At 34.6% G+C, this 24793-nt stretch overlaps 1 protein-coding gene across 3 annotated transcripts; it reads right to left on the minus strand.

Annotated features, from left to right (window-relative positions):
- Window positions 1–224: 224 nt before the first annotated feature.
- Window positions 225–23473, minus strand: GOLPH3L (golgi phosphoprotein 3 like). Of its 3 annotated transcripts, XM_045519194.2 has the most exons (7): window positions 23269–23473; window positions 22674–22810; window positions 21968–22099; window positions 21221–21415; window positions 7054–7185; window positions 5761–5875; window positions 225–2462 (listed from the first exon to the last, which is right to left on the minus strand). In XM_045519194.2, the coding sequence occupies exons 4-7, from the start codon at window positions 21401–21403 to the stop codon at window positions 2035–2037; spliced, it is 858 nt and encodes a 285-aa protein (XP_045375150.1). In that variant the 5' UTR covers window positions 21404–21415; window positions 21968–22099; window positions 22674–22810; window positions 23269–23473; the 3' UTR covers window positions 225–2034. The 3 variants fall into 3 exon arrangements, with proteins under 3 accessions (XP_045375150.1, XP_010956776.1, XP_010956775.1); XM_010958474.3 differs by lacking the exon at window positions 21968–22099; XM_010958473.3 differs by lacking the exons at window positions 21968–22099; window positions 22674–22810 and having other exon boundaries at window positions 23269–23472.
- Between the last annotated feature and the right edge of the window lie 1320 nt (window positions 23474–24793).

The raw sequence follows: 24793 nt of genomic DNA on the forward strand, positions 1-24793 counted from the left end.
GTAACCTGCTCTCCAGAATATATATGTTACTATATAATACTATAGTATTTGTGGGTTTATACATATATACATGTAATATGTATAATACTATAGTATTTGTGTATCCCTAATTTTCCACACAGGATGAAGCAGAGGCTGGTATCCTAGTGTAAAGGGGGAGTGTTACTAGCCATGTGTAGAAAGTTCTTATTTCCAGTAAAAATAACTGAAGTTGTAAAACTGTACAGAGAGACCAAAGAGCCAATAATCTTTATTATACAGAAATGTGAAGGCCATATGCATTAAATGAAAAGACATTTTGCAGTGAACATTATGCAGACTCAAACTGAAGGCATCCTCATCTTATTAAGATACAATATAAAAATAAACACTGACCATGAGTTGCTAGACAGAACTCAGCTTCTACCCACCCCTATCAAGCTGAAACTTTCCACAGGAAAACCTGATTTCAATTCATGCCGAATTGTTCAAATGGAAAGAAAAATTAAGGCAAGGTAGAGATAACACATGGACTGGTTATTGTGCTTTTAGAGAGCCAGACTGAAGCTCTACTCAGCTTCGCGTTTAAAAGTTTGTTTCACTTTAAGTTGTATCTCTAGTCACCTAAGCAATACCTGAAGTGAAAAACAAGCAAAAAAAGTCAATTGTGTTGGGGAGTTTTGTGGGGATAGACAGGTTTAGGGGAGGAGATGAAAGTTAAAATCATTCACTTAATTACTTCTGATCAGGAAAAAGTGGTATCAGGTCTGGGTCATCTGTATTAGCCCTTTGACAGCCTTTGTAGCGGCCAAGAGCCAAGATCCATTAAAAGTATCAGCATAATAAATGCTTGATGTTAGCAAAGTTTGGTGCCTGTCCTCTTTATAGGCCCAAATACTGGACTTTGTATCAGGATACTTTTAACATCAAATTGCCCTTATAAATGGGATTTTTCTTAATAAACTTCTCTTTGCACTCACTTCTGAATTGAAAAATGTTTTAGAGAATTGGTTGGAAAGACAGTTGTGTTGAGACAAGACTAATGACTAGCATGGTATCTGTGGGTTAGATACAGACAAAACTACATCCAGAACCCTTAATATAGACAGAATATATCGATTTATGTAGGAAGCCAAATAGGGAACAAAAAAGATCTAAAGATTAGATACTGTTACTGTCTGGACTCAGGATACTGCTAGTCAGCAGCTGAAATTTACAACTCCCTAAATTCAATCAGAGCAGAGACATTTAAAGGAGTCTGGAGGAATCAGGACAGTCTAGTGCTAAAGACTGGAAATTCTGATGGCACCTCCCTCCCTTACAAACTGTAATGCTGACTGCATGAAGGAGGTGGTTGAGAGATACATTTTTTTCATTTTGACTTTTGTCCTAATGAATGATGGAGTAGGATAATGCTAAAAGAAAGTATAGAATGCATTTCTGGTTCTAGGACTATGAGAACCAAGTAATTAAATTTGGAATATTCTCATTAGGTTAGAAGAGAAAAGAAGAGAAAATCATTAGCAGGATAATCCCAAAGACCAACAGCTCCAGAAATCAGTTTTGTGGTTATTGTCCCTTATTCAACGAGACACTTATTTCAGTAAGCTACACTACTTAGCAGAGCCTGAGAGACAGAATGAAAACATGTATTTAAGATAGAAAACAAACTTTAAAAAATGTGATAAATGGTTTGCTCTACATCTCATTCACATTCTGTGGCTAGAGAACTCCAAATTTCACTTAGGTATTCCTGCTTATCCAAAAGCACACTGGATGAAAGTAAACAAAGAAATGAGAGAAAATGTTTATTGGGTGTATGTGGGTTCACCCCATTTATTCACCTCTGGAGTGGAAGTATAGAGAGAAACAAAGTCTGCTTATGATAGTCAAGGTCTGTGGAGGAGCCCGGAAGATGCTTTCCCCAAATCACAAGTCTGATTCAAGAAAAGGAAAAAAAAAATGATGAAAAACATCTCATCACACAAAATTCAGTGATGGTGTGTCTGACAGTCACTGACCAGCAAGGGAAAAGGAGAAACCCATCTGCTGGCTTTAGGATTTATTGAAGGCTGCCAGTACAGCCCAGATCATTTCTGTGGCACTGTGCTTTGTCCCCTCAACCTCAGGGTCCAGTTCTACCAGGTCCTTTGCTCGATTCATTGCCATATCATACTTGTCATCTGTCAGAGAGGAGAAGACATTCTCTAGCACGTCAGAGGAGTGGGCCAGCACCAGCAGTGCTAGTGTTCGCTTGTCCATACGCTGAGGGTCATTTACCCACCGCTCTAGGACACTATCTTGAAGTTTTTTCACTAGTCGCTGTTTTTCTGTTGTATTGGTCACTGGGTGAGTAGTCATGTCAAATAGGAGGAAATTCTGCTTCTCAGTGGTTAGAATACCCTTCTCTACTAGGTTCTTTGCAATTCGCTCTCTTACATTTCTCAGCTGGTACTGTAATTTGAAAGGGTTCCAGGTTTCACCTATGGGGAAAATAAACAGAAGGCTTGAACAACACTATAAACCAACTAGACCTAAGAAGACATCTATAGAATATTCTACCCTGTAACAGTAGAATACACATTCTTTTCAGGTGCACATGAAACATATTCCAGGATAGAGCATATGCTAGGCCATAAAAAAAGACTTAATAAGTTTAAAACAATTGAAAACATACAAAGTATGCTATCCAACCACAATGGAATTAAATTAGAAATTAATAATGGAAGGAAATTTGGGAAATTAAAAAATGTGTTGAAATTAAACAACATACTCCTAAATAACCAGTGAGTCAAAGAAGAAATCACAAGGCAAACTTTAAAAATACTTTGAGTTGAATGAAGAAAGAAATTGAAGAAGACCCAAATAAAAGAAAAACAGCCTGTTTTAATGGAAGGGAAGACGTAACATTGTTAGAATGGCAATACCACCCGAGGGGATCTACAGGTTCAAAGTAATGTCTATCAAAATTCCAACAGCCTTTTCCATAGAAGTGGAAAAGCAGATCCTCAAATTCATATGGAATTGCAAGGGACCCAGAATAGCCAGAACAATCTCAAGAAAAGAGAATAAAGTCAGTGGACTCATATTTTTCCAACTTTAAAACTTCCTACAAAGCTGTAGTAAGTAAAATAGTATGGTACTGACATAAGGCCAGACATATAAATGAATGCAAGAGAACAGACAGCCCAGAAATAAACCCTTGCATATATGGTCAAGTGATTTTCAGCAAGGCTGCCAAGACCATTCAAGGCGGGCAGAATAGTCTTTTTAACAAATGGTTCTGGGAAACTGCATATCCACATACAAAAGAATGAAGTTTAACCTTTACCTTATTTAAATACAAACATTAACTCAAAATGGATCAAAAAGTCACATTCAAGAACTAAAAGTATAAGACTCTTAGAAGAAAGCATTGGGGAAGATCTTCATAACATTGGATTTGGCAACAATTTCATAGATATGACATCAGAAGTGCAGGCAACAAGTAGATAAATTGGACTTTATCAAAATTAAGAACTTTTATGCATCAAGGGTTACTGTCAATAAAGTGAAAAGACAACTTAGAGAATGAGAGAAAATATTTGCAAATTACATATCTGATAAGGGATTAATATCTAGAATATATAAAGAGCTTCTAAGACTCAACAACAACAGAACCCAATTCAAAAATGGGCAAAAGACTTGAATAGACATTTCTCCAAAGAAGATATACAAATGGCCAATAAGCCCATGAAGAGAGGCTCAACATCATTAATCATTAGGGAAATGGAAAGCAAAACCATAGTGAGATACCACTTCATATCTACTAGGATGGCTATAATTAAAAACAAAAATTAGAAAATAGCAAGTGCTGATGAGGACGTGAAGAAACTAGAACCTTCATGCATGGCTGGTAAGAATGTAAAAAGAGTGCAGACTCTGTAGGAAACAGCTTGGCAGTTTCTCAAAACATAGAACTATCACATACATGACCCAGCAATTCTACTCCAAGATATATATCCAAAAGAATGGAAAGCAGGGACTTGAACAGATATCTGTATAACAATATTCATGGCAGCATTATCCAGAATAGCCCAAATATGGAAACACCCAAGTGTCCATCAACAGATAAAATGAATAAACAGAATGGGATAAATACATACAACAGAATATTATTCAGTCATAAAAAGGAATGAGATTTTGATATATGCTACAAGATGAATGGACCTTGAAAATATTATGCTTAGTGAAATAAGCCAGACATAGAAGGACAAGTATTGTATGATTCTGCTTATATGAGTTACTTAGTATAGGCAAATTCATAAAGACAGAAAGTAGAAGAGAAGTTGCCAGGGAATGGGGGGACAGAGGAAGAGGGATGTATGGAATAATGAGAAAGCACTGAGTACAGAGAAAAGTGATGTTTACACAACACTGTGAATGTATTTAATGTCATTGAATTTTACACTTATGAATGACTAAGAAAATAAATATGAATATTTTACCACAGTAAAAAGTTAACTAGGTGTGGAAGGGTATAGCTCAAATGGTAGGGTGCATGCTTAGCATGCATGAGGTCCTGGGTTCAATCCCCCATACCTCCTCTAGAAATGAATAAATAAACCTCATTACCTCTCTCCCCAACCCCCAAAAGTTAACTATATACCCACAAGAAATTAAAACATGTCCACACAAAAAATCTTATCTATGAATGTTCATAGCAGCACTTTATAACAGCCCCAAAGTGGAAATTACTCAAATGCCCATCAACTGATAAATAAATTAATAAGAGTAGTAAAACCATATAATGAAATACTATTTGAGTATCACACTATAGTTTTGAGAAATGTTACCAGTAGGGGAATCTGGGCAAAAGATATAAGGAATCTCTCTGTATTATTTCTTAGAACTGCATGTGAATATACAAATGTGTCAATAAAAACTTCAGTTGAAAAAATTGTTCCAGAAGGTGACATTGGTTGTGTTCTCAAAGTGCCCTGTCGAACAGTGACCTAATTTATGTCATAGATTTAGTTATTTATATTATAGTTTCTAAAATGAACTTTAATATGAATAACAAAAAAGAAATGAAGCATTGATATACACTACAACATGAATGAACCTTGAAAACATTATCCTAAGAAGCTGGTCACAAAAAACCGTAAGTTGGATGACTCCATTTATATGAAATATCCAGAATAGGCAAATCTGCAGAGACAGAACGTAGAATAGTGGCTGCCTGGAGCTGGGCAGGAGGGGTGGGGAAATGTGGGGAAAACTGCTAACGAGTATGGGGTTTATTTTGGGGGTGATTAAAATGTTCTAAGATTGTGAAGATGGTTGCACAATTGTGTGAATATACTAAAATTCATTTAATTGTATACTTTAAATGGGTCAACTGTATGGTATGTGAGTTATATATCAATAAAGACATTAAAAAATTCCTTGTGAGCTTATGAGATAGGGTGGCAGAGGTACGGTGAAGCTTCAGAACATTTTACATGTTGATTAATCATGCCTTTCTTGTCCCTCATTAACCCCGTAAAACAGTGACTATATAACTTACTCAGCACCCTGAATTTCTATACTTCTTTTTCCAACCTTAAGAGTAGGATAAAGGTTATAAAATGTGGGATTTTAAAAGCATTTTAAAAAACATTTGCTCACTTTATTTATTTTATTTTATCATTATTTTTTAATGGAGGTACTAGGGATTGAACCCAGGACCTCATGTATACTAAGCACACGCTCTACCACTGAGCTATGCCTACCCCTCTAAATCACTGTGAGTCATCTTACCAGTGAGTAGCTCTATCCATGTTTGGACAGTTTCCGTGGGTTCAGTTGCTTTGATGTGTTTGAGAGTTTCATCCAGTAAAACATCACCTGTTGGGCTGTCTGACTTTAGCAGTACCTTTCAGAAAAAAAGACATAAGGGACCCTGGCTCATTTACTTTATTCAAATCAAAATCTTTCAATATGTTATATACACATTATTGGTTAAGTGTTAAGTGACATGTAAAGCAGCATAACAAACTATCTCTGTCCTCATGAAATTTAAATTCTAGTGGGGAGATAAAATAACACTTGAAGTGGGGCCCTAGTGACAAACTGGAAATAAATGATAATGGAGAAAAGATTTAAAAACTCTTTGAGTCTGGAAAACCAACTTGTGACACAATAAAAGTAGGAAAGTCAGGAAAAGGAGTCAGTTTTGGGGAAAAGTTGATGAAGTTTGGTTTTAACTGATAAGGGATAGCCAAGTTGAACTGTCTGGCCAATAGTTAGCTATGTTCCTGGGGCTGGAAAAAGAAGACAGGCTGAGAAACCTGGGAGTTAATATCATGGAGGTAATAAATGAAGCTGTAAAGGTAAATGGTATCTCCAAAAGGATACAAAGTGATACAGACTGAGACTTAGATGTTAAGGAGTGGAGAAGTAAGGGAAATAGGGTACAGTCAGAGAAGGAAGAGGATGTAGTATAACAAAGGTCAAGAACAGAGAAAGTTTCAAGTAGGAGGTGGTGGTCAAAAGTGTCAAACACCACATATAGTTTAAAAGAAAAAATTAATTGAAGACTGAAAATTAGATAGTGACGTCTAAGAACACAGTTTCAGTAGAATGCTGAGTATGACCGTGAAGCTGGGAGAGGAAAATACGAGTAGTAAGAAAGTGGAGACAGCAGTATAGCTCATATGCTGGTGGACTTGGAATACGTGGAAAGAGAGAAACTGGTTATCTGAGGACGACCAGAGTTAAGGCTGTGCTTGCTAGCTCGTTTGCCTCCTCGTATATAATACTCTATTTCATAATATTGCAGCTACAGACAGAGATGGAGAAATAATCAACAGCATCCTAAGTGTGATTTTTCTGCATAAAAAAGGAAGGCAAAACCATGAACTTCTTAAAACTCTTTAGATCATGGATACTTGGATTTCTCTCTTGGCTACAGGATAATTAAACGTGTTATACAACGGGACAACTGAGTCAGTGATACTTATTTTGTCTCACTACTCAAATCTTCCTCTTCCTCCAAAATGGACCATTGGTATCTGTCTTTTCAGGAGTGGAGGTTCACAGAGGATGCTTTACCTTTCTGTCTAGTAGTCGCTTCTTACGCATGGTGGGGGGTTCTAGATAGATTCGACCTCGCATGGCCAGCTCTATCAGGATGCCCCCTCGCAGGCCAGATGATATGCAGTCATTCCAGAAAGATGTGTAACCCTGGGGAAGGGGAAAAGAGAAAAGAAAGAACATTCTGAAAGGGATAGAGACTTGCAGCAAGCTCCTGAAGAATGGTCCACTTTTTGTGACTCATTTCACATTACATGAACTCTAAGTACAGAATAAGAGAAAAAACATCCAAATCCCTTAATCTAAACCCCCTAAAGTATGATCTTCTGCCTGACTTCACGCTCTTTGTAAATTCCTATGGTTTGGCTGTTATTTAATAATAGGCGTGCCAAATTTTAATTTTGGGGAAGAATTTTGGCTTCTTTAAAATCCGTTTCCATGACATTCTAAATTTCAGAGTGGGACACAAATAAGTAGAAAATTGTATAAACCATCAAGCCTTTTACAAAGTCTCCAAGTTATGTATTATTTGCAAGCTATTTTGATGGGTGGTGTAGTAGAAACCCAGCTCTGCCACTGACTAGATAAGTACCTTGGGTACGTTCTCAAGTGCAACGTCCTCATCTGTAAAATCAGGGCACTAACAGCTATCTTTATAAGTTTACTGTGAGGAGTAAGTGAGATATACATTAAGAAAGCACTTAGTATAGTACATGGCATATTGTAGTCACTTACATGTTAGTTTCCTTTCTGTAGGAACTATAGGGAATACAAAAACATAATTAACAGCCACTGTCTTAAGGAGCTGAAAATGTAGCTGGAAAGACCATGCAAAATTGAGGAAAGCTCTGTGATAATATAAAATTTAAATAAAAGCTCAATTGAAAAGGGAGAAGAGACAGGCATAAATGACAACTGGAAGTTTGGTTTAGATGATAGTTTTTCAAATTACAAACCACTTTTAGGCTAGAGTAGTCAGGAACTCTTAAGGGACTTGAGCTGGAGTTTGAAGAATCAGTTCAATTTAGCAGAGAGGGAGGGTTTTCCAGATGAAGGAAATTATCTAACTTCTACCTATACTTCAAAAGGGCATTCTAAACAAAATTATCAAGGAAGGAGACCTCAAATATATTTAGAGATCTAACTTAAGGATTTAATGAGAAATCATGAGATCAAGTTGGTCAGGGATAGGCTGTGGAAAGCCTTGATGCTTTGAACTTTTAACTGAAAGGCAATATTGAATTCTGAAGGTTCTGAGCAAGGAGTTAATATTAACACAAGGAAGGCCCATCAACGTTACCAGAAATGTTTGGCATTCTTTAGCTATATTTGGGTGTAGTATTCCCTCTTACTGGAGAGAACTGGTGTGATGTTGGCAGGGAGGTTCTACCATGGCTTTAAAGCATCACCAAGACTAAATGACTATTAATAGCAGTAATATCTAACATTTATTGAACACTTATAACATAGTAGATTTGTGCTAAGATTTGCATGCATTATCTGATTACATCTTCACAACAATCCTATAGGGTGGTACTATTATCCACATTTTAAAGATGAGGAAACTAAGGCTTATGGAGGTTATATAACATGGAGCTAAATAGTGGCAAAGAATTTTTTAAAAATTCCAGTTTTTCCTCTTTATTGATTTGGGGGCCATGCACTCACTTTTCTTTAGGAAGCTATCATTGAAATTTTAACATGCATGATAATTAATTTAAAATTAATACAAGAGCTACTTTATTTCTAAAACAAATCAATGTATTAACCACTCTCCTAGTTGGCCAATATTTTATCTTTCTTTACCTCACAAATCAGACACTGCTATTGGCATCATCATTATTTTATACAGGTAGCACTTGTTTAGATTTACCCAGATGCTTACCAATTTCTTTGCTCACCATCCCTTCTTGCATCTCAGACCTCCTTTCTGGTACCATTTTCCTTCTTCCTAAAGTAGAATTTCCTTAAGTGAAAGTCTGTTGGAGGCAAACTCTACTTTGTTTATCTGAAATGTCTTTATCTTACCATTGTTCTTAAAAGATAGTTTCTCTGGATATAAAATTCTAGGTTGACAGTTTTATCACATTAAAGATACTATGCCCTCCTTTCCTAGCTTCCACTGTTGCAGCGAGAAATTTATCATCCTCACTGATTGTGGAAGGTGATTTGTCTTTTTTCTTTGGTCCTTTAAGATCTTCTCTCTTGGTGTTTTGCAGTTTGACTACAACATAACTGTATTATGAATTTACTTATTTTGTTTGGCATATGCTTCCTGTACCTGTAGTTTTATTTATTTATTTAGTATCCTAGGAATCCCATTAACGTTATTTATTTAGTTATTGGGGGGGAGTGGTAGTTAGGTTTGCTTATTTATTTAGTTTTAGAGGAGGTACTGAGGACCGAGCCCAGGACCCTGGGTATGCTAAGCATGAGCTCTACCGCTTGAGCTATACCCTCCCCACTGTAGGTTCATTTTTCAGTTCTCAAAAATTCTCAACTTACCTCTAAGAATTTTGGGTTTCCTCCATCTCCTTTATTCTTTCCTTCAATCTTTTTAATTCTAACTCCCACATCTTTTAACCTCTCTTTCATATTTTCCATTTTGTCTCTGTGTTGCTCTCTCAAGAGTTATTTCATATCTGGCTTCCAATTTACTCTCTCCACCTATATTTAATAGGTTAAACTAACCCTGAGATTTTGATTTTAACTACTTTTCATTTCTCAAAGTTTTAGTTAGTTACTTTTCATATTTGCCAGATCATTTGTGATCCCTTTTCTTGTTCATTTTGTGATTCTTTTATTTCTTTAAAAATGTCATAGATATTTCATATTATCTGATCATTTTAGTATCTGAGGTCTCTGAATGACCTGTTATTTCTGCTGATTTTTTCTCATGGGTGTATTTTTCTCTTTATGTTTGATGATATTTGATTAAGAGCTAGTTAGTTAGTTAGTTAGTTAGTTAGTGAATCCATGAGATTCTGGAGGCATGAATTGAGGATGTCTTCCTCTAGAGGAAGATGGGCATTTGCTTCAGCTGAGAGCAAGGCATGGGGGTACCAGGAGACTGCCACACGACAGGGTACAGATTTAAACCCAGATTCTCCATTTTATTTCAACCCAAAGGTTTATTCATTACCACCGACAATTCCTAAATCTCTGGACTGATTTGGTAATTTGCCCCAGAGTAACCTGGTTTTCATGATTGTTTATTGCTCACCTCTAGAATTTTAATTTTGGTGTTTGTTTGGGAGCTCTGAAGATTTCCTTTACTTTCCAAAGGCTCAACAATACATTAAAAATTATGTTTACTCAAGACTTAGTCTCTGACCACTATACTGCCAGAAGGAGAGATCTTCTAATTCCATTCTTCCCATAGCCAGGATGATCTTTCAGCTCAAATCTAATCAGATAACTCCCTTCCCCTCTGCTTAAAAATATTTCAAATGCTCCTCCTGGTGAAGTCCAAATTCTTTAGTACATAGCACTTAAACCAGGGGGCTGTTACTGGTCTCTCTCTGGTCCCTTTCCCCTAGAACAGCATACTCCAGCTTTCTGGAACTATTTTAAGTATTCTTTAATGCATCATTTCTGCTGACTGGCCTTTCCACACACAGTTCTCTCTGTCTAGGAGAACCCACAGTCTTCTTTCCCCACCTCCTCCTTGTTCTTAAGGATTGAGTACAAGGGTCACATCTTCCATGTAACCTACTCTAACATGATCTTTCCCCCAACTCCACCCTCTGGGTTAGGTTCCTCACCTGTGTGTGTATGTGTCTATTTCTCCTCTGTCGTTTATATCATTTTTTAAATTAATTAATTTATTTATTTATTTATTATTAAAGTATAGTTGATTTACAAAGTTGTGTTAGTTTCTGGTGTACAGCAAAGTGATTATTTTATACACACACACACACACACACATTCAGATTCTTTTCCATTATAGGTTATTACAAGATATTGAATATAGTTCCCTGTGCCATACAGTAGTTCCTTGTCATTTTTCTACTTTATATATAGTAGTGTATATCCATTAATCTCAGACTCCTAATTTATCCATCCTCCCCCCTTTCCCCTTTGGTAACCATAAGTTTTTTTTCTGCCTGTGAGTTTATTTCTGTTTTGTAAATAAGTTCATTTGTATTTTTTTTTAGATTTCACATATAAGTGATATCATATGATATTTGTCTTTCTCTGTCTGACTTTACTTAGTATGATAATCTCTAGGTCCATCCATGTTGCTACAAATGGCATTATTTCTTTCCTTTTAATGTCTGAGTAATATTCCATTACACACACACACACACACACACACACACACACACACACACACATATGAATATATATATACCACATATTCTTTAACCACTCATCTACCCTATTATTTATTCTATTGCATTGCAATCAACTGCATGTCGGTAGACATAAATTTCTTAGGGACAGAGTATATGACTCATACATAGTATTTCTCAATAATTGTTACTTAAAAGCATAAATTTATGATTCAAAGTAAATATGTGAATCTGCAAAACCTCAACCTGAAACACGAGCATCCTCAGACATATCCAAGGTTCCCAGGGGCCACATCTTAGTTTCAAAGCTAGGATTAGTTCTCCCCACTGCCTGCTTCATGACTCCTTCAAGAGTCATACTTGCACCTCCTCTTTAAGGAAGGAGTAAGCCTTTTTTTTTTCTCCCAAGTAATAATTGATTTCATACAAGTTAGCTGCCTAATTAAGGTTAAACTATAACTTTACTTTAGAAAATATAATTTACTTAGGCATAACTTTTATATAATCCTGGTGACTTTATGATTCTCAACAGGTGTGCAAACAGTTCAGCCAGTACTAAAGCAATTAGAGGAACATTTTCCTTTGTTTTTTCATTTCTTTCTGACTATATAACTTCTGTTTCAGTGACAATGATGTCAGATTGTCAACAAAACTATAAAGGATAAGAACTATAAATAAAGAAACAATGGATACAAAATGTATGTTTTTCAATATCACCCTTTCCCATTCACAGTACCTCATTTTATGTAAAACTCTTCAAATTAGTTTTCTAACTTCTTTTTTTTATTGAATTACATGCCATATTAGAAAAAAGTATAAAAATACATATGTAGAGTTTTTAAAAATAATTATAACTCTAAGGTCCATTTTCCTCTAAATATATCTAGTTGTCTTGGGGAATTCTCAAACCATGGATAATAAAGATTCTGGGTTAAAGGGCCAGTGCTTTAGTATGCAGGACGATCTAGCACATGCATACTAAAGCTCACCATTCAGTCATTAAATTTAATTACCAAAGGCTGTATACATAATGGAAAAGAAAAAGAGAAAAATTTTAGTATCTACTAAAAAAACATTATTGTATCCTGCCTCATGACCAAAAGAAAATACTGGAGGATTGGCAGAATGAGAGCTTTCTGATCTTTCTGTATGTATAGCAGACTTTGTTTTTTCTTGATTAGAAAAGTAATGTATAATTGTCAAAAAAAGAAAAAAGAAAAAAAGAGAAAAGACTATATTATAGAAACGTATAACTTAGAAAGTAAAACTCTCATACTTTTATTATCTCCAGGTAATAGTTCAGTGGGTTTTTTCTAGATTTTATATGCACAGTCCATTATATACTATTGCATACAGAAATGGGATCATACTGAGTGACAACTTTTCCACTTACCCATCATTTTGGGTATCTTTCCACATCACTAAATACGGAGCTACCTCATTCACTGTAATAGCTGCATAGTACTGCATTTTAGATCCATTCTAGTTTAGCTATCCAAGCCATTACTGAGTTATGTTTGGGTTGCCTACAATTTTTTGCCATTATTAAAAAAAAAAGCTATAAAGAAATATTCATTTGTATGTGTATTTATGTTGAATAAATTGCTAGAAGAAACTTTTGAGTCAAAGATTATACATATTGAAATTTTTGATGCCATTTTATTCTCATAAAAGGTTGGGCAATAAGATTTCAATAAATTCAGACAGTCAATACTTTATGCTGAATTTCCGCCTAGTTAAGTATTTGTTATTCAAACTTCCTTGAAGACACACCTTCAAACAACTCTGAAGGTTAGAGATTTTAAAGTTACCTGCTTAGGGTAAAAAGAGGAAAGAAAGCAAAGAAACTTAAAGCATCATTAAAGACTATCCTTATAAGAAATTTCAAAAAATGTTAGAAAGTCCTTATGATAAAGTTGAATGAAAACCAACCAAATACATAATTGTATATTCAAGATTATCATAATTATATAAAATACTTTAAAAAGTAGTTTTCTAATTTTTCCAAATTGTCTACACTGAGAAAAATATTTTATTAGGGAAAAAACATCCTTCCAACCCCAAATCAAAACACTCAGCATTAAAATTGCTTCACTTTCCATAAGAGAAGGAATTTTATTGTGTCTTCTTGAAGCCTTTTTTATATGCCCAATTCCAAACCCCAAAGTCTGTCTGATAATCTCCAGGGGCTATCAAAAATTGTGTGAGAATACAAAAGTTATATGAGCAAAACAAATTCATTTTTTCCTCTAAAAAATTACTTTACGAGTTAATTTACTGTACACCAGAAATTGACACATTGTAAACTGACTATAACTCAATAGAAAAAAAAAAGAGTTTGTTTACTATTTTTCTTTAAAGTGCTTTATTAAAAGAGTGCCTTCTAGGATTTGTTATAAATTCCTCTTTTATAAATTAATGTGATTCATTCTAACTCCAATTAATAGTCTATGTCCACATAGCCAACAGAAACACTTTAGAAAACAGATTAAGCGTTCAAAGCTCACCCTGTTTAATCATAATGGGGAGTAAGGAATTGTGACCTGGATGTTATTTGGTTTACCAGATGATTTCATCATGACTGGGAAGAATGGATTATAAAACTAGACAAATGGATAAGATTTCTTAATAAACTACATGAAGATTATATCGTTTCAGGCTTATTCAGGATATTGGGTGGGAAGATGCAAAGCTGCTGATAATAATCAATTTATCAGTTTTCTAAGGGCCACCAGTTAGGGTTTTTTTTTAAAATAAAGCCATTACTAAAAGTTCAGAAAATAAAAACAACATGGTAATGCCTTGTCAGTGAAAATGAAGTCCAAAATAAAGGAAAGCAACTGGTAATCTTTGAATATTCCTACATAAGTTTTAAATCTCATTCTGTCCAGTAAAAGTATCCTTAATTTTTAATTCTAAAAAATTTAAAAGTGATTGTAGTACCAAAAACAGTAACTTATATGCCTTTCTTTTCCCACAATCTGTTACTTATGATAAAATGGAATTTTCATCACTACACATCATGCAAAGGAAATGAAGGAAAGAAACAGTTGAGAAGGGGGAGTAAAAATCTGAAAATGTGCATAAGGCACTCAATCTATTTCCCTATGACTCCTTAAATGATTTAAAATAGATTGAGAGACACATAAAAGCAGCTTACATGCCCCAACTGGGAGCTAGGGTGGGCAATATCAGAGATCTGCGTTCTGATTACAGACGAGCAGGTACAGAGAACACTGTTGTAACCTCCCTGGCTTGCTGCAACCCTTCCCCTTCTGGCTGAAGTGAATTCCAGGTGATTTAAAGAACTGATGCCTTTCTCTTCCCCTTCATTTTCCTTTTTCCCCTTTGTGGAGACAGATACCAAAGACTAGGACATTCAAAAGCAACTACATACACAGGTTAATTAGAAGGGCATTACAAATGCCCAAGGAAAGGCACAGGCTAGAAAAGACTTAAGAAGACCTTAATTTTACACTTTAGGCTGATCCTCAGCACAGAGATAAAAGCATTACACCACACACAAAAATCAACTCAAAATGGATTAAAGGCTTGAATGTAACACCTGAAACAGTTAAATTACAAGAAGAAAACAGAGGGTGAGGTCTTTGACATTGTTCTTGGCAATATTTTTTTGGATTTGACACCAAAAGTACAAGCACCAAAAGCAAAAAATCAACAAGTGGGACTACATCAAACTAAAAAGTGTCTGCACAGAAAAGGAAACCATCAATAAAATGAAAAAGCAACATACGGAGTGGGAGAAAATATCTGCAAACCACATATTCAATAAGTGGTTAATATCCAAAATATACAAGGAACTCATATACCTCAACAGCAAAAATCCAAACCCAATTAAAAAATGGGCAAAGGACCTGAACAGATGTTTTCCCAAAGAAGACATACAAATGGCCAACAGGTACATGTAAAGGTGCTCCACATCAGGGAAATGCAAATCTAAACCACAATGAGGTAACACCTTATACCTGCTAGGGTGGCCGTTATCAAAAAGGTAAGAGAGAAATGGTAGAGAGAAATGTGAAAAAAAGGGAACTCCTGTACACTGTTGGTGGGAATGTAAACTAGTACAGCCACTCTGGAAAACAATATGGAGGTTCCTCAAGAAGTCAAAACTAGAGTTACCATTTGATCCAGCAATCCCACTTCTGGGTGTATATCCAAAGGAAACAAACTCATCATTTCAAAGAGATATATGTATTCTTGAGCTCACTGCAGCATTTTTCACAACAGCCAAGGTATGGAAACAATCTTAGTGCCCATCAATGAATAAATGAGTGAAGGGGAAAATATCACTCAGCCTTAAAAAAGAAAGAAATCCTGTCATTTGTGACAACATGGATGAATCTGGACGACATTATGCCCTGGAGATATTTTACCTGGAGATATTATTTCACTTGGAGGTGAAATAAGCCAGAGAGAAAGATAAACACTGTACTATATCATTTACATGTAAAATCTGAAAAAAACCAAGCTCATAGAAACAGAGTAGAAAAGTTGTTTCAAGGGCCTTGGGGGTTGTGGGGAAAACAGAGGCTGGTAGCAGGGTATAAACTTCTAGTTACATGATGAATAAGGTTTGAGGATCTAATGTATAACATGGTGACTACAATAGTTGCTAACACTGTAATATATAATTAAAATTTGCTAAGAGAATAGAACTTAAATGTCCTCTCTCTCTTTGTGTGAGAGAGAGATGTATACATATGTGATATAGGTATACATTGTGAAAAGATTCCTCCAATTAACCCATCACCTAACATATATGTATACATATACCAAATCATCACATTGTATACTTCAAATATCTTACAATTTTGTCAATTTATTGTTCATTTTGTGCAATCAGGAAACTAAATGACCAGGTTATGACCTAAATTATAAATTAGACTTTAATCTTTTGATTTTAATAAAATGTTTTAGGACTGAGCAACTTTCAAAGAGGAGCAATTTTCTCCATTTATAGCCATTCATTGACAAGTTGTGTACTGACTTACTGTAACTGATTTTTTTAACTTACTGATTGCTGAAATTCTTTTTTACTAGCTTAAAAAAAAACTTGCACTTCCAATCTCCCATTGCTAATAAATTACAATGAGTAAATTATAATTGATGATCACTAGTAAGTTTGAAAAAGCTTAGCATTAATATATTTTATATTTATAATTTAAAAGTTTTATTGTCTGATTTATCTTTTTTTTTGACATATATGAATAGTGACATTGTTTTAAAGAACATAATTGAGAAGTACAAGGCTATTGTTAGCAGCACCATTCATAATGGACACTCGAATGTCCATTAACTGGCAGAATGAACAAACAGTCATATATTCATATAATGAAATACTACACTGCAGTTAATTGAATTAAATTATATGCAACAACATGGCTGAATCTCAAACACACTGAACAAAAGAATACATGACAGTATTAACCCAATAACATAAAGTTTAAAAATAAGCAAAACTAAAATATACCATTTCGAGATATACACATGTTAAAACTACAGGGAGGTAGGGCTGCATGTGATTAGCGAAGGGCACAAGTTGCTGCCTCCAGGATGCTTACAATGTTATATTGATGGTGGTTACAAGAGTGTTTGCTTTAAAAGTACTTCTTAAATTTTACATATGTGTTTTACACGCTTTTTTGGATATGCTGTATTTCACAATTTTAGAAAAGTTAAATAAAACACACAACTGGATGTCCAGCTCTGGTACTTTAGTTTCAAAACATCTGAGTTCATTTAAAGGAGATGGGATGATTTCAAATATCTGTGGTTACTGCAGTTGCAAATCACTGAAATTATTACAAACATCCAGCTGTTGTTCTTTTTTCCTAGAAACTGTCTCTCTTCGCAGTCTAACTCTTGTTCATCTTCAGAATCCAGGTTAAGAGTTATCACTAGCCAGAAGTCTTTCCCAATATCTCTCCTCCTTCCCTTTCCAACATCCTGCTTTCCACCACCCATCCGAGTCAGGTGTCTTTCCTCTCTGCTCCTTCGGTATCTAGAACATAGTTATGCATATATCACAATATACTGCAATGGTCTGACTTTCCTGATCCCCCTCTCAACCTCTCCCACCACTAGGAGAAGCCACTAGACTGTAAATGATCTCAAAAGCAGGGACTGTTGTTTTTGTTCTCTTTCAATATCCAGCACATGACATGTATGAAACATTCAATAAATTTTTGGTGACTAAACAAATGAATGACAATATATTTCCACAGTACCAATGAATAATACTTCTTGTCAATTTTTACTCCAGTGACATGAAAGATATGGTTTAAAGCTTTTATGTCACAGTGCATAGTAAGTACTCAATAAATGGCATTACTAAGAGAAAGCTCTGTAAGGAAGGGAAGAAGGTTAAAAGACACCCTCCACAAATTCAAAAGATCGTAGCCAAAAGTCAAAAACATTCGTAGGTTCATTCCTCTTACAAGTAACTTAATTTAATAACAAAGAGTCTCAAAAAGGAGTTTTAAATATACTAGCAATTAAAACATTAGCTGTCAATGAGTCAATAATAATATCCACATCAAAACTCTTAACAAAGGCAATAATGACAAATAGGATCTTGATTTCAACAGGAAATCTATTTTATTTGGTTCAGGCTGGTGCTCAAGTTTAATTTTCTCAGTTGAGGTCAGTGTTATTGAATTGAGGTAACATCTAATTTTAAATGTACTTTAAAGGTTAGACTCTTCAACATATATTTAAATTTCTTGAATATTTTCACAAGAAATGAAGCTTAGTATTTTTAAACCAGTCTGTGGCAGCTACTCCTCAGAAGAATCTTAAGAAAGGATGACAGTAATATTTCACAATTTGACTATGTGATCTAATGTCATTCTTTTCTATACCTACAATCTTGAAATATTAGTCTCTTTATGTTATTTTCTCCTTACATTTTTTTAAAACAAATAATTTCTGAAAAATTATACCATTGGTTCTACACAGAAAATTTTATGGATATCTTCAGCAAAAATTAATGTGGGGACTTTGGGATGCAAAATTTAACATTTAGGAATTTTTCTGACATGTCACAAATCTCAAACCATATAAAAACAAGAAATTACATACATTGCAAAACATATACTCAAAAAGAACATAGAGCAAAAAAATATCATTAAGTCTTTAATTTGGACACAAAAATGAAATGGATGCTGCTGTTTTCTTTAGGCTTGATCCTGTTACTTAAAGAAAAGAGTCTAAAAGTCTTGCCTGGCACTCAAAATCATTCCTACTCTGATCTGAGTCTAATTTGCCAATTTTGAATCTCATTGTTTTCTAAGAACACCACCGACTTCAGTCATACTGGAACTCAATTATCTCCCACATTCATCAAGCTCATGAAACTTCTGCTCACTCATCCAGAATGTGTTCCATTCTACTTACGTTAGTTGCTGTTTACTTCTTTAAAAATCTTTTGAATTGTAAAATATAATGTGCACACAGAAGAGTGCACAAAAGTGGAAAACTCAATGAATTATTCCTAAGTGAATATCCATGAAACTTCCCCCAGAGAAACAGAAAACAGCACCCAGAAAGCACCTTCACGCTCTTTTTAAAAAAAATCATTAACACTCCCCTACCCCTCACAAAAAGGTAACTACTATCCTAACAAATATAGTAATCCCTTTCTTGCTTTTCTTTATAGTTTTACCACCTAAATATGCAACTTCAAACACCATAGTTTAGTTTTCTGAATTTTATATACATGTGATCATACAATATGTATTCTTTGGTATCTAGCTTCCTTTACTGAACATTATATGAGAACCATGCATGTCTTTAACAAAGTCCATTTTCATTCTATAGAAAATATATTTATACTAATTTAAATAAATAAACAATTCATTTTATCCATTCTGCTGTTGATGGAGCTTTGGGTTACTTAACTTTTAAAAAGATGTATATCTTGTTTCCCCAGCTAGAATGCATGTTTCTTGAGGACAGGGGCCATATATTATACTATTTTATATTTAACTTAGTATTTGTATAATGCTAAGCATGTAATGGGTGTTCCCAATCACATTAAATATTGATTAAATAAATCCATAAGTAGTTTGCAAGATAAGAGAAAAATAAGTTGAACTAGAAATCAACATAATATATTTAGAAATACTTATGTAACTGGCATTTTGGAATAACTATTACTACTTTAATATATCAGAAGGTTTGACCTCTCATTTATTTAGAACTAACGATTTATCATTTCTTGTTCTTCCTAAGCCAACTGAAAGCTTAAAGCTTAATTTATCAACTATCTCAAAATAAAATTAGGACAACTCAAGAAGTTGCTATTATCTGCCCATCTTCATACAGTATCTCACCAATATGTTGAGTACCCACAATGGTCATAGCTCTAAATAAGTTCCTTTTTTTTTTTTATTCTATTTACTTAAGTCTGTATTAACTATTATAAATTTAGAAACACACAAAGACAAATTTAAAAGAAGTTTTTGTACAGAACAGAGGCAAAAATTCTAGTATCTAGGTTCAGCAGGAAATTAATCATTCCTATTCAAAACTAAAACAAACCAAACAGCTTTTTAGTTCTAATATGCTCTTCTTCTTCAGTCAGTGAATATTTTAGGCACTGTGTAAACATCTCAAAACAGTATTTACATCACCTAATCTTTAAGCCTACTCTGAACTTCTCTTGGAGAATCAGTTTTGCTTTTTCATTTATTTGACTTAAACAAAACCAGAGCCTCACCAACTTCCTCAGCAAACAGGAAAATATACTTCCAGGCAAGATTTTCTGACACATTTGTGTCTTGGCCAAGTACAGATGGGTATGCCTCTATTAGTTTTAACAATACACAGGCTATAACAAGTCTTGTAATTTTTGTTCAGGTTGGTAATTTGACATGATAAAAAAACAGAGAAGGGAAAAGTGATAAAGAAAATAAAAGGTAAAGTCTAAGAAACAAGGGTATTCTCAAGTTAAGGAATCAAAGTAGAAAAGAAGACATGTTACTAGATGAAAGAAGCCAATTCATTTCTATCTTAGGACAATTATCAAAGCCAAATTTAGTAGTTTTTTTTTAATAGAAAGTAACACTAAATTTGATAAGTTTTCAAAACAGGCCTATAATAAATATACCTTCTAAAATTTACCAACGTCTTCTTGAACAGGAAGTAGATTGTTTAAAATATGATATTAAAGGCAAAATAAATAATTAAATTACAAATGAAGGATAATGTATACAACTAGTAGAAAAGCCAAGAAAATACTTGGTTGTCTCACAAGACTTGCTATCTCAAGACTAATATTATTATAAAATAAATGTTCTATCAATAAGGGAAAAATTAGAAAGAAAAGAAAAGCTGTAATTAATTTTAAAACATTTTCTAAAATAGTCCTCATCAATTGTTGATATTTAACTTCTAAAGATACAGAGAATAGAATAAAAGTTATTTTACTATATCATTAGAGAACTACCCACTGTTTATTTTTGTAAGATGCTTAATCATACATGTTCCTTCTCTTTTCATTTAAAAGACTTTTCTCCCCAAAGCTCAAGAAGACTTCAATGTGTGGAAACTCTTTCTTAGTTTAAAAAGAGGTTATTTCACCACCAATATAACTTGGGAAACTACCAAGTACAAAAACTTTACACTGTGTTATATCCTCTAAAATTTTGAAGTAATTTTGTAATTAAATTATACTTCAAGTAATTATACTTCTGGATTTTACCCTCTAAGTATCAGCCATTCTCCCTAACTCCACCATCCCCTAGATGGCTGAAGCACAATTCTAAGGTCAACTTAGCAATAGTGAAAATATTTTATCAGATCACTTCCTAAAAACATTTCAATACTTAGTCTTTGAGACAGCCTAGCAAACCCAAATGCATTACCTCTTTATCTTTTAGTCCCAGGAGCAATACTTCTTCCATAAGGGTGAGGCGGATATCCTTAGAGTCTCCAGGGTCCTCATTGTCTTGAATTCTCCCTTGATTAGTGTCTTCCTCACTTTCCACCTTCTTTACAGAGTTCTTCCCTACTTCAGAGCGACGGGCTCGATGAGTTAAAGTGGTCATTCTCACCTCTTTCTGGAGGGGGTGATGAAAAAATATCTATATGTGTGCTAATGTAAATGAACATATAGATATTCACACATGCATACTAAAAATGGATACAGATAAGAAATATTTACAAACTTAAGAGAGAGAAAGGAAGGAGTAATGACCAGAAAAAATTAGGTGTATAACACAATATTTTTTTCCAAGTACAACAGCTTGAATCTACAGAAGGAAATGACAAGAAATCAAATCAGTAATTCTAAAGATCAATATAAATGATCATTTGTTAAGCCTGTTGATTTCTTGTGCATAACCTATAACCCAGGAGGGACTGTCCATCATTATGACTCTTCTTTCACAAAATGGATTCTCCCCAAGTTAAATAATATCAAACAGCAAAAAATTATGAGCATCCAGCTCCAAAGAGCATATAATAATTTATATGTAATTTCTATAAACATTCAATGGTACATTATAAAACATGCACAAAAGCAGTCCAAAAAAACATTAAGGAAAACTAAATAGAAATACATGTTCTAGTATTTTCTTCCCAACCCCTAATGACTCATCTCATGCACTCACTTTGGAGATCACCAGTCTAGAGAACAACACTCAGAAGATCATGTGTAGTAATTCCATTTAGCTAGAAAACTTTCATCTCTATCCCTAGGCTGGTCATCTTGCAAATACACAAACAGCTGCCAACAAAAAGTACTGGCAAGAGAATGTTAAAAGATTAGCAAACTTTTTCTCAATTACAAAAAAAAAAAAAAAAAAAACAACAAAAAAGAGCATGCCCTTTTATACCATGCACTTCAGTTGTTATAAAAATTCACAATCAAGAGAAACTGCACTATCATCTGTGACAGTTTAAAGTTAGCATGCTTTAAATAAATCTAAATGCCAGTTTTAAGATGAAATATAATAAATATCTTAAATCAGCAATTATTTAAAAGAATAGCTTTTTCAAGATCAAAAGAATGCACTTAAGAGCCTCTGTGACTGAATCCCATTCTACCTTCTAGCAATACTTCTCATTACTCCCAAGTATGTACTGTTAACAAACCATTTCTCAACCATGTCCCTTGCCTTCCACCATTGCTCCCCTGTACACGCTGGAGTTCTCTCCTTTTCCCCTTTCTCTCTAAATTCTTCCCAGTCTTCAAAGGCCTATTGAAGACCCACTGTAAAGCCTTTACTGAATCTGCTTCTCCATTACCCATATGTCCCATGGCCAGAATAGGTCTCTCCCTCAGCTGTACTTTCACACAACTTTATTTATACTTACTTCCTTTACAGAATTTATTATAGTCTTTCTTTTGGTATGGCTGTCTCTCAATTGTAAACTTCTTGAGGGCAGGGATATTGTCTTCTTGGGTTTTTATATTCTCCATAGCAACTAGCACAATGTCTTTAACGTTGTAACTGCTCGATAAATATATACTGATTAAAATGAATACTCAGAAACGCATGTGAACATTTAAAATAGAAATACAAATGAAGTGACTTACAAAAGATTCTTTGTACAAGGCTATGTTTCGAATAATTCTTGGTGGGAGTCAGGAAGAAGAGTAAAGGAGGAAGTGAACCATGAAACAAACGCTTAAGGGCACTAACCCTGTCTGGCACTGTGAATAGGGCTTATTTCCGAATCCAATCCAAGAAACTTTAAATGGGCAAAAAAATTAAAGGAAATTTTCTTTGAGGAACTAATTGCCCCTGGACATTTACTAGTTAAAAATCCTATTTTAAAAAAACCGAACCCAATGGCCCCCAAATTAAATAAATAAAAACCTCCCTCTCCCCATAAAATAAAAGAATTGGAGTCTTTTTTTTTTTTTTTTTTTTTGTACCTTAGGAAATACATGTCCCCAATTGCTTACCTGACGTTACTTCTGGGTTACGGCCAGACGCAGGCTGCAGCTTGCGCTCTATTTCAGGGGGACACCTGTCCCCACTCCCACCCCACACCCCGTCCTAGTAGGTGAAAAACTTCTCAGCCACGCAGAGAGAACAAACTTCCTGATCTTCGTTGCAGAGAAGGAATAACACATCAGCTCTCTCAGGATCACTAGGCAACCTACCTTGGTGTTTCTTTATTGGACCAATCAGGAACCTCCAAGGTTGAGCTCAGCCAATCGGAGCTTACGAGGGGAGGCTCTCCCCCCGGCTATTGTTGCGATCCAGACAAACACCACCAAAAGGAGGCAGGTTTGGGTTCAACCTGACAGCTGGTCAATCCAATGAAGGAACCTTCATAGAGAGAGGAAAGAGGGCTACGCTCCCCATCCCCACTAAATCGGCCAATCAAAGCGTTCAGTGTGCTATCACCAGCTGCCGATCAACAAAGGTTTCCGCTGGTCAAGCTCAGTGTAGCAGGTGTGTTACTGTAGCAGAGTACACTGGGACAATAAGGTGGAATGGGTTGATATCCAATGAAGCTAAGAATACATAAACATTGGTTGTTTTCGACAAGTAGCTTATCCCTAACTTTCCCGTTCGAGAAAAACCTGATTTAGGTCAGTTTGTGGATGTTTATTTGGTTTACATGAAACAGGATAGGCACATCTCTACCACAGCATTCATACTAACATTCTCTGTTAGTGCTTGTTACTAGCAAGCCCATAAAAATGTTTGTTTTTAGACTCTGGCAGCTGAAATTGCAACAGACCAAGTTTTAAGCCTTCCTTTTCTAAAGCACAGGAAATAATCAAATCTGGAACCAGATCCCAGGTTTCTCATTAAAAGCATATCTTTCACAGTACTACTCAAAAAGTTCTAGGAAGTGTGCAAAGTGACATCTGCTAAAATCTCAAAATTAGTGTCTAAACATTTTCTGCTAATTAAATAAAAAGTAGAAGCCATGAAAGAGTTTAGAAGCTGAGCAGTATTTTATTTATGCTGCCAAAAATGCCAGACTTTAAAATCAGTCATTTTGTCTTTTAGTAAAAAATGTTAAAAAAGGGATAGCACCAATTTTTAATTGTACATTATATATTATCATGTTAATATACTATGTCAAAGTACTGAAGAACACTTTTAATAACAACATGACAAACAGCTAAATTGTATAGTTTTAACATAAGTAAAAAGTGAATTTCTATCAAAATTTAATACCAAAATAAACATTTATTTCAAAAAACTGCTTTAGAGGGCTTTAAAACTTAATATATGTTTAAAGGAAATGTCCACCAAAATGGAAGATGGATCAATATTGAGTAGATAATTAAAAGAATAAATTATGACACTGGTACTTTTGTTTTTATTCAAAAGTTCTCTTGAATTTGTCTCATATAAAATTAAAGATCACAATATGATAGTCAGCTAAGAATTCATTTCAGTGTACTAACTGCTTAAAACTACATATAAGTTTTCAGAGGTAGGGCAAACACACCTTAAAATAGTAAT

Source organism: Camelus bactrianus, chromosome 21 (genome assembly GCF_048773025.1).
Source record: "Camelus bactrianus isolate YW-2024 breed Bactrian camel chromosome 21, ASM4877302v1, whole genome shotgun sequence".
Classification (NCBI taxonomy): domain Eukaryota; kingdom Metazoa; phylum Chordata; class Mammalia; order Artiodactyla; family Camelidae; genus Camelus; species Camelus bactrianus.

Excerpts from the sequence above, each read along its gene's own strand:
- GOLPH3L (XM_010958474.3), bottom strand. The coding sequence starts at position 21,403 with ATGACCACTTTAACTCATCGAGCCCGTCGCTCTGAAGTAGGGAAGAAC. Across the intron at positions 5,876-7,053 it reads AGCGACTACTAGACAGAAAG|GTACTGCTAAAGTCAGACAG; the intron begins GTAAAGCATCCT and ends TTTTTCTGAAAG. Across the intron at positions 2,463-5,760 it reads ATGGATAGAGCTACTCACTG|GTGAAACCTGGAACCCTTTC; the intron begins GTAAGATGACTC and ends TTTTCCCCATAG.